Raw genomic sequence first — 21,177 nt, forward strand, 5'->3', positions numbered from 1 at the left:
TGACATGAGAACATAGAGGCTTTTTTTGATTGATTGATACTTTTATTAGTAGATTGCACAGTGCAGTACAAATTCCGTACAATTGACCACTAAATGGTAACACCCCAATAAGTTTTTCAACTTGTTTAAGTCGGGGTCCACGTTAATCAATTCATGGTACAAATATATACTATCAGCATAATACAGTCATCACACAAGTTAATCATCATAGTATATACATTGAATTATTTACATTACATTATTTTTACATTATTTTCGCTACAAAATGAGAACCTATAGGGTCATCTCCAACATGAGAACCTACAGAGTCAACAACGACATGAGAATAGAGTGTCATCTACAACATGAGAAACTACAGAGTCATCTACAACATGGGAACCTACAGAGTCAATGATGACATGAGAACGTAGAGGGTCATCTATGACATGAGAACCGACAGGGTCAATGACGACATGAGAACATAAAGGGTCATTTACGACATGAGAACCTAGAGAATCAACAACAACATGAAAACAGAGGGTCATCTACAACATGAGATCCTACAGAGTCAGCGAGGATATGAGATCAGAGGGTCATCTACAACATGAGAACATAGAGGGTCATCTACTACATGAGAACATAGAGGGTCATCTACTACATGAGAACCTACATAGTCAACAACGAAATGAGAATATAGGAGGTCATCTACGACACGAGAACCTACAGAGTCAGTACGACATGAGAACACAGAGGTTCATCTACAATATGAGAACCTACAGAGTCAACGACGACATGAGAACACAGTGTCATTGACGACATGAGAACCTACAGTGTCAATGATGACATGAGAACATAAGAGTGTCATCTACAACATGAGAAACTACAGAGTCATCTACGACATGACAACATACAGAGTCAATGATGAAGATGAGAACATAGAGGGTCATCTAAGACATGAGAACAGACAGAGTCAATGATGACATGAGAAAATAAAGGATGATTTACGACATGAGAACCTAGAGAATCAACAACAACATGAAAACATAGAGAGTCATCTACAATGTGAGATTCTACCGAGTCAGCGAGGATATGAGAACAGAGGGTCATCTACAACATGAGAACATAGAGGGTCATCTACTACATGAGAACCTACATAGTCAACAACGAAATGAGAATATAGGAGGTCATCTACGACACGAGAACCTACAGAGTCAGTACGACATGAGAACACAGAGGTTCATCTACAACATGAGAACCAACAGAGTCAACGACGACATGAGAACACAGTGTCATCTACGACATGAGAACCTACAGTGTCAATGATGACATGAGAACATAAGAGTGTCATCTACAACATGAATAACTACAGAGTCATCTAAGACATGAGAACAGACAGAGTCAATGATGACATGAGAACATAAAGGATGATGTACGACATGAGAACCTAGAGAATCAACAACAACATGAAAACATAGAGGGTCATCTACAACATGAGATCCTACCGAGTCAGCGAGGATATGAGAACAGAGGGTCATCTACTACATGAGAACCTACAGTTAACGACGACATGAGAACACAGTGTCATCTACAGCATGAGAACCTACAGTCTCAATGATGACATGAGAACATGGAGTGTCATCTACAACATGAGAAACTACAGAGTCATCTACAACATGACAACATACAGAGTCAATGACGACATGAGAACATAAGGGATGATTTACGACATGAGAACCTAGAGAATCAACAACAACATGAAAACAGAGGGTCATCTACAAAATGAGATCCTACCGAGTCAGCGAGGATATGAGAACAGAGGGTCATCTACAACATGAGAACATAGAGGGTCATCTACTACATGAGAACCTACATAGTCAACAACAAAATGAGAATATAGGAGGTCATTTACCACACGAGAACCTACAGAGTCAGTACGACATGAGAACACAGAGGTTCATCTACAACATTAGAACCTACAGAGTCAACGACGACATGATAACACAGTGCCATCTACGACATGAGAACCTACAGTGTCAATGATGACATGTGAACATAAGAGTGTCATCTACGACATGGCAACATACAGGGTCATTGATGAAGATGAGAACATAGAGGGTCATCTAAGACATGAGAACAGACAGAGTCAGACGACATGAGAACATAAAGGGTAATTTACGACATGAGAACCTAGAGAATAAACAACAACATGAAAACAAAGAGGGTCATCGACAACATGAGATCCTACCGAGTCAGCGATGATATGAGAACAGAGGGTCATCTACAACATGAGAACATAGAGGGTCATCTACTACAATGAGAACCTACATAGTCAACAATGAAATGAGAACATAGGAGGTCATCTACGACACGAAAACCTACAGAGTCAGTACGACATGAGAACACAGAGGTTCATCTACAACATTAGAACCTACAGAGTCAACAACGACATGATAACACAGGGTCATCTACGACATGAGAACCTACAGTGTCAATGATGACATGAGAACATAAGAGTGTCATCTACAACATGAGAAACTACAGAGTCATCTACGACATGACAACATACAGAGTCAATGATGAAGATGAGAACATAGAGGTCATCTAAGACATAAGAACAGACGGAGTCAATGACGACATGAGAACACAAAGGGTAATTTACGACATGAGAACCTAGAGAATAAACAACAACATGAAAACATAGAGGGTCATCTACAACATGAGAACCTACAGAGTCAACGACGACATGAGAACCTACAGAGTCAACGACGACATGAGAACACAGTGTCATCTACGACATGAGAACCTACAGTGTCAATGATGACATGAGAACATAAGAGTGTCATCTCCAACATGAGAAACTACAGAGTCATCTACGACATGACAACATACAGGATCAATGATGAAGATGAGAACATAGAGGGTCATCTAAGACATGAGAACAGACAGAGTCAATGACAACATGAGAACGTAAAGGATGATTTACGACATGAGAACCTAGAGAATCAACAACATGAAAACATAGAGGGTCATCTACAACATGAGATCCTACCGAGTCAGCGAGGATATGAGAACAGAGGGTCATCTACAACATGAGAACATAGAGGGTCATCTACTACATGAGAACCTACAGAGTCAACGACGACATGAGAACACAGTGTCATCTACAGCATGAGAACCTACAGTCTCAATGATGACATGGAGTGTCATCTACAACATGAGAAACTACAGAGTCATCTACAACATGACAACATACAGAGTCAATGACGACATGAGAACATAAAGGATGATTTACGACATGAGAACCTAGAGAATCAACAACAACATGAAAACATAGAGGGTCATCTACAACATGAGATCCTACCGAGTCAGCGAGGATATGAGAACAGAGGGTTATCTACAACATGAGAAACTACAGAGTCATCTAGGACATGAGAACAGAGTGTCATCTACGACATGAGAACCTGCAGTGTCATGACAAGTTTACAGTAGCTGTTTCAGTCACAAATGTGTTGTTGCGGAGTGAAATGTTGTGGGTCACAAGGACGTCCGTATCGAAACTCGTCAGTTGGATGGTTTCTATTTTGACGGCAGCTAAGAGGCCAGGGTCCTCCCCGTCTTTCCTCCTCCTCCCTCTCTGGCGACCATGGTTAATTGATAACGTGATGATGAAAGTTGCAGGAGGGCGGATGCTCGTTCCGTGTTTTCTCCCCGTCTGGACAACATGTGACTTCTTTTCTTTCTTCTTCCTTTTTGTTTTTGTTTGAATCGCAGCTAACAGCGTCATGGCGCTAACTGACCCGCACGAACGATACCAACGAATCTGTCAGTTTGTTGGTGACAAACCCTAAGATGCAGAGAAGGAGACAGGCAGTTTGCAGGCAAACATGATTTAATAAAACACTAAGACAAAAACCGAACAAAAGGGTACAAACAAAAAGCGCGCACAAGGCGGATAACAAATTTCGCAATGAACAAAGAAAACTGGAAGCAGGGAACAAAAGACAGTAAGCTACAAACAGCTACCGGACATAGCTTACCGCAACGCTGCATTGACACGACACAACAGGTAGCCACGACAATAATACAGCACTGACTGGAAGACGAAGCAGGTAAAAATAGGATCGGGCTGATTGACACCAGGTGTGGCCAAGTGCCAATCTGCCGCAGTTGAGGGGAAACCGCGCCCAGGGAGAAACACAGGAAACAGACAAAATAAGAGCTCTGACAGGAAATACAACACACACAGAGGAAACAAGGACAAATGCAGAGGAAAAAAACTAAAACATAGCCAAACTGTCAGGGACCATCCTGACAGAATCACTCACTAACAATGTACATACACTGTATTGCCAAAATTATTTGGCCACCCATCCAGTCGTAAAATTTCCTAACTCCTAAATATTCCAGAGTCAACTGTCGGCTTTATTATAAGAAAATGGAAGAGTTTGGGAACAACAGCAACTCAGCCACCAAGTGGTAGGCCACGTAAACTGACAGAGAGGGGTCAGCACATAGTGCAAAGACTTTATGCAAAGTCAGTTGCTACAGAGCTCCAAACTTCATGTGACCTTCCAATTGGCCCACGTACAGTATGCAGAGAGCTTCACGGAATGGGTTTCCATGGCCGTGCAGTCGCATCTAAGCTCCAGGATACCAAAACATTTTGGACAATTCTTTGCTCCCAACCTTGTGGGAACAGTTTAGAGCGGGCCCCTTCCCCTTCCAACATGACTGTGCACAAAGCAAGGTCCATAAAGACATGGATGACAGAGTTTGGTGTGGATGAACTTGACTGGCCTGCACAGAGTCCTGACCTGGACCCGATAGAACACCTTTGGGGTGAATTAGAACGGAGACTGAGAGCCAGGCCTTCTCCACCAACATCAGTGTGTGACCTCACCAATGTGCTTTAAAACAATGGTGAAAATTCCTACAAACACACTCTGCATCCTTGTGGACAGCCTTCCCCGAAGAGTTGATGCTGTAATAGCTGCAAAAGGTGGACCCACATCATATTGAACTCTATGGGTAAGGAATGGGATGGCACCTTAAGTTCATATGTAAGTAAAGGCAGGTGGCCAAATACTTTTGGAAATATAGTGTATGCTATTGCTAATATAAACGTATGCGAAATGATGAAGAGAAAAAATGATAACATAAATAAATCAACACATTTAATTACAAACCCTGTTTCCATATGAGTTGGGAAATTGTGTTAGATGTAAATATAAACAGAATACAATGATTTGCAAATTCTTTTCAACCCATATTCAATTGAATGCACTACAAAGACAACATATTTGATGTTCAAACTCATAAACTGAATTTTTTTTTTGCAAATAATAATTAACTTAGAATTTCATGCCAGCAACACGTGCCAAAGTAGTTGGGAAAGGGTATGTTCACCACTGTGTTACATCACCTTTTCTTTTAACAACACTCAATAAACTTTTGGGAACTGAAGAAACTAATTGTTGAAGCTTTGAGAGTGAAATTCTTTCCCATTCTTGTTTTATGTAGAGCTTCAGTCGTTCATCAGTCCGGGGTCGTATTTTACGCTTCATAATACGCCACACATTTTCAATGGGAGACAGATCTGGACTGCAGGCGGGCCAGGAAAGTACCCACACTCTTTTTTTTACAAAGCCACGCTGTTGTAACACGTGCTGAATGTGGCTTGGCATTGTCTTGCTGAAATAAGCAGGGGCGACCATTAAAAAGACGGCGCTTAGGTGGCAGCATATGTTGTTCATAAACCTGTATGTACCTTTCAGCATTAATGGTGCCTTCACAGATGTGTAAGTTACCCATGCCTTGGGCACTAATGCACCCCCATACCATCACAGATCTTGGTTTTTGAACTTAGCGTTGATAACAGTCTGGATGATTTGCTTCCCCTTTGCTCCGGATGACACGATGTCGAATATTTCCAAAAACAAATGTGGACTCGTCAGACCACAGAACACTTTTCCACTTTAATTCAGTTCATCTTAGATGATCTTGGGCCCAGAGAAGCCGGCGGCATTTTTGGATGTTGTTGATAAATGGCGTTCGCTTTGCATAGTAGAGCTTTAACTTGCACTTACAGATGTAGCGACAAACTGTATTTAGTGACAGTGGTTTTCTGAAGTGTTTCTGAGCCCATATGGTGATATCCTTTAGAGATTGATGTCGAATTTTGATACAGTGCCGTCTGAGGGATCGAAGGTCACGGTCATTCAATGTTGGTTTCCGGCCATGCCGCTTACGTGGAGTGATTTCTCCAGATTCTCTGAACCTTTTGATGATATTATGGACCGTAGATGTTGAAATCCTGAAATTTCTTGAAATTGCACTTTGAGAAACGTTGTTCTTAAACTGTTTGACTATTTGTTCACGCAGTTGTGGACAAAGGGGTGTACCTCGCCCCATCCTTTCTTGTGAAAGACTGAGCATTTTTTGGGAAAGTGTTTTTATACTCAATCATGGCACCCACCTGTTCCCAATTAGCCTGCACACCTGTGGGATGTTACAAATAAGTGTTTGATGAGCATTCCTCAACTTTATTTAGTATTTATTGCCACCTTTCCCAACTTATTTGTCACGTGTTGCTTGGATCAAATTCTAAAGTTAATGATTATTTGCACAAAAAAAAAATGTTTATCAGTTTGAACATTAAATATGTTGTCTTTGTAGCATATTCAACTGAATATGGGTTGAAAATGATTTGCAAATCATTGTAATTCTGTTTATATTTACATCTGACACAATTTCCCAACTCATATGGAAACGGGGTTTGTATATAAATAAATAGGCAAAATAGATGAAAGTATAAAAAAATAACAATAAAAAATAAATAAATAAACGTGACATATTACAGGCATCGTTTGAACTATCCCGTACTCATTTTACACGTTACTGCGAGTGTTCTAATTATAAAGTTGAACGCTGCTACAGTCTACAAGTACACAAAGCATGTCAGCTTATAGACTGAACATGATGACGTCACAGCAGTATAAAAAGCGGGTAAAAAGCAAAAGCGGACATGAAAGTCGAGTCTTTTTTTAGCTCCCGCAGCTATTTAGAGAACACTTTTCACTCAGACAGCAAAGGCATGGTGTCAACTATCTTGCCATGCGTGATGAAATCCATCCATCCATCCATTTTTTTTTTTTTTTTACCGCTTGTCCCTACAAGCAAAAAAACTAAATCCAATTATTCATGGATGTTAGAGTAGCGTCGTGACCGAGGAGTTCTTCACGGGCGTTGTCATGGCGAGCGGCGGAGCAGAGCAATAAAGAGGAGACGACAATGTCCGCCTGTGACAACAAACAAAGAGCAGCGAAAACAAAACGAATAAAGCAACTTTCTCACAGGAGTTGCAATCATTTCTTTAAAAGCCAACGGCGGCCGGACTGAGGGCGAAGTGGGAATCAAACCTGCGAGTTTTCTTTTGCAAGACGTCCACTGTACATGCTACTACTCACTAACTGTACGATGATAACTTTACCAATTATACGACAAAAAACAAATACTCACTGCAAAAAAGAACCTTTGACACATTACAGGGATTACATAACTCCATTGTGACTCACTACAATAAATGACAACAAAATGTGACTCGCTACAATAAATGACAACAAAATGTGACTCGCTACACTACATGACTACACAATGTGACTCGATACAAAAATGACTACAAATGTGACTCGCTAAAATCAATGACTACACAATGTGACTTGCTACAATAAATGACTACACAATGTGACTTGCTACAATACATGATTACACCATGTGACTCGCTGCAATAAATGACTACACAATGTGACTCGCTACAATAAATGACTACACAATGTGACTTGCTACAATAAATGACTACACAATGTGACTCGCTACACTACATGACTACACAATGTGACTCGATACAAAAAATGACTACAAATGTGTCTCGGTACAATACATGACTACACAAAGTGACTCGCTACAGTAAATGACTACACAATGTGACTTGCTACAATAAATGACTACACAATGTGACTCGCTACAATTAATGACTACACAATGCGACTCGCTACAATACATGACTACACAGTGCGACTCGCTACAATACAAGACTACACAATGTGACTCGCTACAATACATGACTATACAATGCGACTCTCTACAATACATGACTACACAATTCGACTCACTACAATAAATGACTACACAATGTGACCCGCTACACTACATGAATACACAAAGCGAGTCGCTACAATAAATTACTACACAATGTGACTCGCTACACTACATGACTACACAATGTGACTCGCTACAAAAAATGACTACACAATGTGACTCGCTACAAAAAATGACTACAAATGTGTCTTGGTACAATACATGACTACACAAAGTGTCTCGTTACAATAAATGACTACACAATGTGACTCGGTACAATAAATGACTACACAATGTGACTCGGTACAAATAATGACAACACAATGTGACTCAGTACAGTAAATTACTACACAATGTGACTCTCTGCAATAAATGACTACACAATGTGACTTGCAACAATACATGACTACACAAAGTGACTCGCTAAAATAAATGACTACACAATGTGACTTGCTACAATAAATGACTAAACAATGTGACTCGCTACAATAAATGAGGACACAATGACTCACAATAAATGACTACACAATGTGACTCGCTACAATACATGACTACACGATGTAACTCGCTACAATACATGAGTACACAATGCGACTCGCTACAATACATGACTACACAATGCGACTCGCTACAATAAGACTACACAATGTGACCCGCTACACTACATGACTACACAAAGTGACTCGCTACAATTAATGACTACACAATGTGAGCCGCTACACTACATGACTCCACAATGTGACTGGCTGCAAAATATGACTACACAAATGACTCGTTACAATTAATGACTACACAATTTGACTTGCTGCAATAAATGACTACACAATGTGACTTGCTACATTACATGACTACACAAAGTGACTCGCTAAAATAAATGACTACACAATGTGACTTGCTACAATAAATGACAACACAATGTGACTCGCTACAATAAATGAGTACACAATGTGACTCACTACAATACATGACTACACAATGACTCACAATAAATGACTACACAATGTGACAAGCTACAATAAATGACTACACAATGTGACTTGCTACAATACATGACTATACAATGTGACTCACTATGATAAATGACTACACAATGCGACTCGCTACAATACATGACTACACAATGCGACTCGCTACAATACATGACTACACAGTGTGACTTGCTACAATACAAGACTACACAATGTGACTCGCTACAATACATGACCATACAATGCGACTCTCTACAATACATGACTACACAATGTGACCTGCTACACTACATGACTACACAAAGTGACTTGCTACAATACATGACTACACAATGTGACTTGCTACAATACATGACTACACAATGTGACTCGCTGCAATAAATGATTACACAATGTGACTCGCTACAATAAATGACTACACAATGTGACTTGCTACAATAAATGACTACACAATGTGATAGCTACAATACATGATTACACCATGTGACTCGGTACAGTAAATGACTACACAAAATGACTCGCTACAATACACGACTACACAATGTAACTCGTTACAATAAATGACTACACAAAGTCACTCGCTAAAATATATGACTACACAAAATGACTTGCAATAATACCTGATTACACAATGTGACTCGCTACAATAAATAACTACATAATGTGACTCGCTACAATAATATCCAACATAATGTGACTCGCTACAATACATGACTACACAATGTGACTCATTACAATACATGACTACACAATCACTCGCTACAATAATTGAATACACAAAGTGACTCGCTACAATAAATAACTACACAATATGACTTGCTACAATAAATTATTCCACAATGTGACTCGCTACAATACATGACTACTCTATCTGACTCACTACAATACATGACTACACAATGACTCACTACAATAAACAACTACACAAAATGACTCACTACAATAAATGAAGACACAATGTTACTCACAAAGACACAATGTACTCACGACAATAAATGACTACACAATGTAACTCACTACAGTAAACAAATACACACTGACTCACTACAAGAAACAAGCTGCAAACTTCGACAACAACACCACTACACACAGTGACTCACTCCAACAAATGACGGACACAGTGACTCACTACAAAAATTGACTACATACTGGGACTAAATACAATAAACAAAATCACACAGTGACTCACTAAATTAAACAAATACACACACTGACACACTGCAATTACTACATACTGTAACTTGATACAATAAACGAAATCCCACTGTCCCCTAAAACAACTACACACAGTGACTCACTACAATAACCATCAACACACTCTGACACACTATAATAAATCACTACATGGCCGTAACTTGATACAATAAACAACATCACACTGTGACCCACTACACAAAAGACTAGACACAGTGACCCACAACAATAATCGACGAAACACAGTGACTCACGACAATGGATGAATACACACCGATTCGCTAGAATAAACAAAGTGTGACCATCTACAATACAACTACACACTGTCACTCACTGCAACAAATGACTCGACAAAGTGACTCACTACAAAAAAAATACTATATACTGTGACTTAATATAATAAACAACACACTGTGACTCACTATAATAAACAACTACACACTCTGGCCCCCTTAAATGAATTACGACATATTGTGACTTGATACAGTAAACAAAATCACACTGTGACTCACTAAACCAAACAACTACACATTCTGACTTACTACAATAAATTACTACACTACAATAAACACACAGTGACCCACTACAACAAATGACCAGACACAGTGACTCACTACAGTAAACACACAGTGACCCACTACAACAAACGACTAGAGACACAGTGACTGACTACAATAAACAACACAATGTGACCTACAACAACATAAATACACACAGTGAGTGACCCACTACAACAAACGACTAGACACAGTGACTCACTACAATAAACAACACACTGTGACCTACAACAAAATAAATACACACAGTGAGTGACCCACTACAACAAACAACTAGACACAGTGACTAACTTCAGATAACTACACACAGTGACCCACTACAACAACATAAATACACACAGTGAGTGACCCACTACAACAAACGACTAGACACAGTGACTCACTACAATAAACACTCTGTAACCCACAACAACATAAATACACACAGTGAGTGACCCACTACAACAAACGACTACACACAATGACTCACTACAATAAACACACAGTGACCCCCTACAACAAATGACCAGACACAGTGACTCACTACAGTAAACACACAGTGACCTACTACAACAAACGACTAGACACAGCTACTCACTACAATAAACAACACACTGTGACCCACAACAAAATAAATACACACCGTGAGTGACCCACTACAACAAACGACTACACACAATGACTCACTACAATAAACACACAGTGACCCACTACAACAAATGACCAGACACAGTGACTCACTACAGTAAACACACAGTGACCTACTACAACAAACGACCAGACACAGTGACTGACTATAATAAACAACACACTGTGACCTACAGCAACATAAATACACACAGTGAGTGACCCACTACAACAAACGACTGGACACAGTGACTCACTACAATAAACAACACACTGTGACCTACAACAACATAAATACACACAGTGACCCACTACAACAAACAACTAGACACAGTGACTCACTACAATAAACAACACAAAGTGACCCACTACAACAACAAAAATACACACATAGTTAGTGACCCACTACAACAAACGACTAGACACAGTGACTCACTACAATAAACAACACACAGTGACCCACTACAACAACATAAACACACACATAGTTAGTGACCCACTACAACAAACGACTAGATACAGTGACTCACTACAATAAACAACACACTGTGACCTACAACAACATAAATACACACAGTGAGTGACCCACTACAACAAACGACAAGACACAGTGACTCACTACAATAAACAACACACAGTGACCCACTACAACAACATAAACACACACATAGTTAGTGACCCACTACAACAAACGACTAGATACAGTGACTCACTACAATAAACAACACACTGTGACCTACAACAACATAAATACACACAGTGAGTGACCCACTACAACAAACGACTAGACACAGTGACTCACTACAACAAACAACACACTGTGACCCTGAACAAAAGAGGACTCACTACTACTGTGTGTTGTGTGTCTGTGAGCAACAGGCAACAACACACACACACACACACACACACACACTCGTGGGCAGGACGAAGACCGGCCGCCACGCCGCAACAGCCCGGCGTGGGCGGCGCGCTCGGCAGGAAGCGCGGGAGAAGCGCGGCGCGTGCGTCGTCATGGCGACTCACCCCAGCGTGGTCATGGTGACGATGGTGTACCAGAAGGAGGCCGGGATGGAGGTAAAGGTGGAGCCCTTGGTTCCCTTCTCGGCGTAGAACATGACTGTGGCGAAGATGATGATGGCCATGGTGAGCGAGAAGAGCAGGAAGCCCAGCTCCGAGGCGCAGCTCTTCAGCGTGTAGCCCAGAATCCTCAAGCCCTGCGAGTGGCGCGAGAACTTGAAGATGCGGAAGACGCGGAAGACCCGCAGCGTGACGAAGGCGCCGCTCACGTCCTCGTTCTCCGGCATGACCAGGCCGATGTAGTAGGGCATGATGGCCACCACGTCGATGACCGACATGACGGAGCGCATGAACTTGCAGCGGCCGGGCGCGGCGAACAGACGCATCAGGTACTCGAAGGTGAAGATGAGCACGCACGCCGTGTCCATGCAGAAGAAGGCCAGCTTGAACTTCTCGCCGCAGGGCAGGTGCTTCCCGCCCTCCTTGACGGCGCTGCACGGCACCGTCTCCACCACGTTGGCGATGACCGACACGGCGATGAAGAAGCCCGTCACGTAGTAGAAGACCAGCGCCATGGTGGACGTGTGCGGGTTCTCGAAGGCTCGCCACAAGCGCTCCCTGGACGTGCTGTGGGGGGGCAGCGGCGCGTCCTCGTTGGCTTCCGTGTCCTCGGCCAGGCGCTCCTGGTTCTCCTTCTTCCGGTCTCGGTACTCCTGAGGAAGGAGGGGACACCGTCAAGGAGTCTTGTCGGTGTAGTGGAATTCCTGACTTTACACCATATTTTGTGTCTGTTTAAGTCCGAAAAAGAAAGTCTATCTAAAAGCCTATTTCTGAATTACAGGGAAGCAAAATGTGAAGTGAAGTGAATTATATTTATATAGCGCTTTACATAGTGAAACCCAATATCTAAGTTACAATCAAACCAGTGTGGGTGGCACTGGGAGCAGGTGGGTAAAGTGTCTTGCCCAAGGACACAACGGTAATGACTAGGATGGCGGAAGCGGGGATCGAACCTGCAACCCTCAAGTTGCTGACACGGCCGCTCTACCAACCAAGCTATAAAATGTAAGGGAAAGTTGAATTTGGGGTCGCGCCAAGCAGTCTAAGAGATGTGATGAATGCTTGTTATGACTAAGAGATCCATGATTGTGCTGGGGCCAGCAGTGGCAAAAACAACTGGACCTTGACCCATGAGGAGTTATATAAATAAAGCTAGTGGACCAACAGAAGGGAGATGATTTGCATGTTTTTCGTTGGATTCTCGATCCCCTGGAGGACGGTATCTGTCTGTATGGGCAATTTAATCCAACTTGTACTATTTTGATTAATGGGTAAATAAAACTTTTGTACTAAAACCACTTTGTCTGCAGTTGCGTTTCGGACCATTGCACCACATCGGGAAACACAACAAATCGTCACAACATGGTGAGGGACGATAAATGAGAATGGCGGGAGAGAAAATAAAATGGCCACACCAGGGTTTCCTCCGACTCATCGAGTCAGGTCATCTCACTACTAATAAGTAGACTGTGAGTCTTTTATCAACACATGATTCAATTCGATTCTTGGGGGTAACGATTCGATTCACAACACTTGAATAATATTGGGTGGCAGTTGTATGATTGACTATAAAAAAATACCGAATTTCCTTGAATTGCCGCAGGGCATATAGTATGCGCCTGCCTTGAATTGCTGCCGGGTCTAAGTCGCTTTGCAAAAGAATTAGCGCATGCTTAGTATTACCGCCTGGTCAAACTCGTGACGTCACGAGTGACACTTCCCCTGTCATCACTTTCAAAATGGAGGAGCGTGATTTCAATACCGGTAATTTGAAATCGCATAAAGGGAAGAAGATTAAGAGCTATTCAGTAGGAGTTAAGGTCCAAGCTTACATCACACTCAAATTTTTACTGCATGCCTTTGGTAAGTGCCGAAGTGAGAAGAGGTTTTAAAATAACTAACGCATGCTTACTTTTAGAATAGAATAGAATTGAATGGACTTTATTGTCATTATATTTGCATATAACGAGATTAAAGACTCCAACTTAAGGTGCGGTAGTGGGAACAAATATGGGGTGAAATAAATGACACAAGAGGTAGTAAAAAAGGAAAAACTAACAATTGAAATAAACAGAATACTATCCAATAAAAATAATAAGCAATCCTGTACAATATACAAAACACTATAGTAATACAAAATACTGTACAATATACAGAACAAGACAAAAGGACTGAAGTAATAAATAACAATCAGTGTCGGACGTATTGCACTCAAAGTGTAGTATTGCACAGTAGGGTATTAGGGCAAGATATTGTATAGGGGTGAATTATTATTATTTTAAGTTAGAGTTCAACATGGTGACAGCTTTGGGAAAGAAGCTGTCTCTTTACCGCATGCCTTTGGTAAGTGCAGGAGTGAGAAAGGGTTTTAAATTAATTAGCACCCCGGCGGCAATTCAAGGAAATACGATATAGTTCTATAGTGTTTTTTATATTTAGAATAATTATTTGTAAAATTAAAATGAATAAATAATACATTTATATAAATAATATCCATCCATCCATCCATTTTCTACCGCTTATTCCCTTTCGGGGTCGCGGGGGGCGCTGGCGCCTATCTCAGCTACAATCGGGTGGAAGGCAGTATTAAAATAAGCGGCGATGAGGTGGCGATGAGGTTTACCCCGCCTTCCGCGGGGTACACCCTGGAGAAGAAAATACTTTTTTTTTCATGTTGTTCCATATTATATTCAGTTTCCAAAAAAAAATAAAAAGACTTATATGCTCCATGTTTGTGAATCCATCTGCAAACATGCAAGACTTAGGTCCATGACACAATCGGGCGGAAGGCAGTATCAAAATAAGCGGCGATGAGGTGGCGACTTATCCAGGGTGTACCCCGCCTTCCGCCCGATTGTAGCTGAGATAGGCACCAGCGCCCCCCGCGACCCCGAAAGGGAATAAGCGGTAGAAAATGGATGGATGGATGGATATTATTTATATAAATGTATTATTTATTCATTTTAATTTTACAAATAATTATTCCAAATATAAAAAACAATATGTTAGATTTTTTTTTTTGAATGGTAAATGGCTTATACTTGTATAGCGCTTTTCTACCTTCAAGGTACTCAAAGCGCTTTGACGCTATTTCCACATTCACCCATTCACACACACTACAAACCACTACAACATAACTACACACAGTGACCAACTACAACAACATAACTACACACAGTGAGTAACCCACTACAACAAACGACTAGACACAGTGACTCACTACAATAAACAACACAGTGCGACCTTCTACAAGAACATAACTACACACAGTCACCAACTACAACAGGGGTCACCAACGCGGTGCCCGCTGGCCTGTTTTAAAAATACCGTATTTCCTTGTATTGCCGCCGGGGCGCTAATTAATTTAAAACTTCTTCTCACTCCTGCGCTTACCAAAGGCATGCGGTAAAAGTAAGCACGCGCTAATTATTTTAAAACCTCTTCTCACTCCGGCACTTACCAAAGGTATGCAGTAAAAATTTCAGTGTGATGTAAGCTTGGACCTTAAATTCTACTGAATAGCTCTTAATCTTCTTCCCTTTATGCGATTTCAAATTACCTGTATTGAAATCAGCCTCCTCCATTTTGAAAATGATGACAGGGGAAGTGTCACTCGTGACGTCACGAGTTTGACCAGGCGGTAATTCAAGGCAGGCGCATACCATATGCCCTGCGGCAATTCAAGGAAATACAGTAGTTCTATATTGTTTTTTATATTTAGAATAATTATTTGTAAAATTAAAATGAATCAATAATACATTTATTAGGTGTGTAACGGTACGTGTATTTGTATTGAACCGTTTCGGTACGGGGGTTTCGGTTCGTCACGCGGGCGTACCGAACGAGTTTGTAAACAAAAGTCTTCACAAGCTGCTCTGCTTTTTGCCTCCGTCTCAGCAGCAAGCATTGTCCCGCCCACACAACCATCTGATTGGTTACATAGAAAGCCAATCAGCAGTGCGTATTCAGAGCGATGTAACAGCCAATCAGCAGTGTGTATTCAGAGTGCATGTAGTCAATGCTTCAGCGTCAAGCAGATATTTGTTTAGCAGGGGAGCAGCGGACAGCGTACTCTCCCCAAATTATAGTAAACACCTCCCAGTCACAACTACTACTAACATCCCTATGAGCCCGTTGACCTTCTAGAAACTTAAACTGCAGCTCAGCTCGCTCGCAGTTCTGGCTTGAGGTGAAGGCTAATTAGCTTTTAGCGTAACATTAGCTCATTTTGCTGTGTGCGCGTGTGCGCGTGTGTGCGTGCGTGCATGTGTATTTGTGTGTGTGTGTGTGTGTGTGTTAGGGGCAGCAAAGCCCTGTTTGTCTGTTATTTCATTGAACTCCATGGTGTTCAGGGATGAATAGTCTTTCCTATTGCTGTTGCACTATTTTTTCAGCTATAGTTACATTAATCGTTAGTAATGTAACAGCCTAGTTTTGAATAGCAGGGTCCCTGCTATCACATGTTGACAAAAATATAATATTTACATAATAGAAGTCAACTACAGGCTTCCCAAATGCTGTAATAAATTAAGCATGATGAGTTGACTTGAAACTGTTTAATGTTGCACTTTTTGTATGTAGAAGAAAGGTTTTGTCATTTTATTTAATCAAAGAAACAACTTGAGGCAGTTGAATGTGGATTAGCGTGGGCAGAATTATTACAGTGTTCCCAATGTCAAAAGGATAAAGCCATTGTTTACAAATTTAGTAAATAAATACCCAAAAAATTTGTATTTTGTTGTTTTCTTACTTTACCGAAAATGAATCGAACCGTGACCTCTAAACCGAGGTACATACCAAACCAAAATTTTTGTGTACCGTTACACCCCTAACATTTATATAAATAATATATAATATTAAAATGAGCGGCGATGAGGTGGCGACTTGTCCATGGTGTACGCCGCCTTCCGCCCGATTGTAGCTGAGATAGGCACCAGCGCCCCCCGCAACCCCAAAGGGAATAACCGGTAGAAAATGGATGGATGGATATTAAAATAATTATATTTATAATAAAAAAAAATAAAAAAATCTAATTTTAATTTAATTTGTTTGATTTTTTTTTTAACCGATTAAAAATGGTTATACCTTCAAGGTACTCAAAGCGCTTTGACACTACTTCCACATTTACCCAATCACACAAACTACAAACCACTACAACATAGCTACACACAGTGACCGACTACAACAAATGAGTAGACAGTGACTCACTACAATAAACAACACACTGTGACCTTCTACAAGAACATAACTACACTCAGTGACTCACTACCACAACATAACTACACACAGTGACCCACTACAACAACATAACTACACACAGTGACCCACTACAACAAACAACTAGACACAGTGACTCACTACCACAACATAACTACACACAGTGACCCACTACAACAACATAACTACACACAGTGACCCACTACAACAAACAACTAGACACAGTGACTCACTACCACAACATAACTACACACAGTGACCCACTACAACAACATAACTACACACAGTGACCGACTACAACAAACAACTAGACACAGTGACTCACTACAATAAACAACACTATGTGACCTCCTACAGATGACGGGAGCTGCCATGCAAGGAGCAAACCACATCCCATCAGGAGCAAGGGTGAAGTGTCTTGCTCAAGGACACAATGGACGTGACTAGGTTGGTAGAAGGTTTGGGATTGAACCGGGAACCCTCAGGTTTAATCACGTCAGAGTTGCACAACTTGTCGATTAGACTGTTACACCAACACACCAGAAGTAACACCACCCAGGTGTTGTTGTAAATGTTTCCATTTACAATAATTACTATTTAAAAAATGACCGTAGATTTTAAGGTAAAAAACTGCCAGCTCAGTTGCCAGAATTTTGTCAGAAAAAATAAAGTGTTATTTTTTTCCCATTTACACAAATACTCGGTAAAAGTAACAACATTAAATTTACAGTAAAAGACTGGGAGCTCAGTTGTCAGAATTTTGTTGGAAATATAAAATAGTTACTGTTTTTACATTTACGATAATTCACTTTTAAAAAACGTCGTACAATTTATGGTAAAATTCTGGCGACTGAAGTGCCAATGTTTTTTTTGTAAAATGTGCAGATAGCTACTTCCTGTTTAGTGCAAAGTAAGCTTTACATTTTCCATTTACAGTAATACACTGTAAAAAAAATACATTGTTAAATTGGCGATAAAAACAAACAAACTGGCATTTACTTAAAATTCTATCATAAAAATAAAAGTGTTACCGTTTTTCCATTTACAGTAATTACCACATAATTACCCACATTTGCGGTCCTCTCCAAGGTTTCTCAGTCATTCTCATTGACGTCCCACTGGGTTGTGAGTTTTTCCTTGCCCTTATGTGGGCGCTGATTCGTGGATGTCGGTGTGGCTTGTGCAGCCCTTTGAGACACTTGTGATTTAGGGCTATGTAAATAAACATTGATTGATTGATTGATTGATTGATTTTTTTATCCAAACCTAAATCTTGAATCCAAACCTACATGTTAGATCTAAACCTAAATTTTAAATCTTAACCTATATGTTGAATCTAAACCTAAATCTTGAATCCAAACCTAAATTTTGAATATGAACCTAAATCTTGAATCTAAACCTAAATCCTAACTCTGAAACCTACAAGTGAAATCGAAACACTAATCTTAAATGTAAACCTATATGTTAAATCCAGACCTATATGTTAAATCTAAACCTAAATCTAAAATGTAAACCTATATGTTAAATCTAAACCTAAATGTTGAAAGTAAACCCAAATCTGAAATCTAAACCTAAATCTTAAATCCAAACCTTTATGTTAATTCGAAAACTAAATGTTAAATCTAAACCTATATGTTGAATTTAAACCTACCATAAATGTTAAATCTCAACCTATATGTTGAATATAAACCTAAATCTAGAATCTAAACCTAAATGTTAAATCTATACCTAAATGTTGAATATAAACCTAAATCTTCAATCTAAACCTAAATCCTAACTCTAAACCTAAGCCTAAACCCAAATCTTAAATTTAAAACTAAATCTAAACTTAAATATTTGAATCTAAAATTAAATCTTAAATCTAAACCTAAGTCCTAACTCTAAACCTAGATGGAAAATCGAAAACCAAATCTTAAATGTAAAACTACATCTAAAATGTAAACCTATATGTTAAATCTAAACCTAAATGTTGAATGTAAACCTAAATTTTAAATCTAAACCTAAATCTTAAATCCAAACCTATATGTTAAATCGAAACCTAAATCCCAAATCTAAACCTATATGGTAAACTTTAATTCACATGTTTAATCTAAACCTATATGTTGAATATAAACCTAAATCTTGGATTTAAACCTAAATCCTAAGTCTACACCTACATGGGAAATCAAAACCCAAATCTTAAATGTAAACCTAAATCTTGAATCTAAACCTAAATCTTTAATCCAAACCTATATGTTAAATTGAAAAGTAAATGTTATATTGAAACCTAAATCCTGAATCTAAACCTATATGTTGAATCTAAACCTAAATGTTAGATCTTAACCTATATCCATCCATCCATTTTTCTACCGCTTATTCCCTTTTGGGGTCTTAACCTATATGATGAATCCAAACCTAAATCTTGAATCTAAACCTAAATCTTAGATCTAAACCTGAATGTTGAATATAAACCTTAATTTTGGATCTAAACCTAAATCCTAACAATAAACCTATATGTGAAATTGAAATCCAAATCTTAAATGTAAACCTAAATCTAAAATGTAAACCTATATGTTAAATCGAAACCTAAATGTTCAATGTAAGACAACATTTTAAATATAAACCTAAATCTTAAATCCAAACCTATATGTTAAATGAAAAACTAAATGTTAAATTGAATCCTAAATCTAAACCTAAATCTTAAATCTAAACCTAAATCCTTATTCTACAAACCCTGTTTCCATATGAGTTGGGAAATTGTGTTAGATGTAAATATAAACGGAATACAATGATTTGCAAATCCTTTTCAACCCATATTTAGTTGAATATGCTACAAAGACAACATATTTGATGATCAAACTGATAAACATTTTTTTTTGTGTGCAAATAATCATTAACTTTAGAATTTGATGCCAGCAACATGTGACAAGGAAGTTGGGAAAGGTGGCAATAAATACTGATAAAGTTGAGGAATGCTCATCAAACACTTATTTGGAACATCCCACAGGTGTGCAGGCTAATTGGGAACAGCTGGGTGCCAAGATTGGGTATAAAAACAGCTTCCCAAAAAATGCTCAGTCTTTCACAAGAAAGGATGGGGCGAGGTACATCCCTTTGTCCACAACTGTGTGAGCAAATAGTCAAACAGTTTAAGAACAACGTTTCTCAAAGTGCAATTGAATGAAATTTAGGGATTCAAACATCTACGGTCCATAATATCATCAAAAGGTTCAGAGAATCTGGAGAAATCACTCCACGTAAGCGGCATGGCCGGAAACCAACATTGGATGACCGTGACCTTCGATCCCTCAGACGGCACTGTATCAAAAACAGACATCAATCTCTAAAGGATATCACCACATGGGCTCAGGAACTCTTCAGAAAACCCATCCATCCATTTTCTGCCGCTTATTACCTTTCGGGTTGCGGGGGGCGCTGGTGCCTACTTCAGAAAACCACTGTCA

At 39.7% G+C, this 21,177-nt stretch overlaps 1 protein-coding gene and 1 pseudogene across 1 annotated transcript in view; one reads left to right on the forward strand and one right to left on the reverse strand.

The window, feature by feature from the left end:
• The window catches only part of LOC133544461 (suppressor of tumorigenicity 14 protein homolog), a 480,364-nt pseudogene that overhangs the window by 166,044 nt on the left and 293,143 nt on the right, over window positions 1-21,177 (forward strand).
• LOC133544303 (potassium voltage-gated channel subfamily D member 1-like) overlaps window positions 1-21,177 on the reverse strand; it is a 49,841-nt gene that overhangs the window by 26,646 nt on the left and 2,018 nt on the right. The window contains exon 3 of the mRNA XM_061889496.1: window positions 12,464-13,170. Within this exon, the coding sequence (XP_061745480.1) occupies window positions 12,464-13,170 (707 nt within the window). The remainder of the gene's footprint in view (window positions 1-12,463; window positions 13,171-21,177) is intronic.

The sequence above is a fragment of the Nerophis ophidion genome, linkage group LG27 (assembly GCF_033978795.1).
Source record: "Nerophis ophidion isolate RoL-2023_Sa linkage group LG27, RoL_Noph_v1.0, whole genome shotgun sequence".
NCBI lineage: Eukaryota > Metazoa > Chordata > Actinopteri > Syngnathiformes > Syngnathidae > Nerophis > Nerophis ophidion.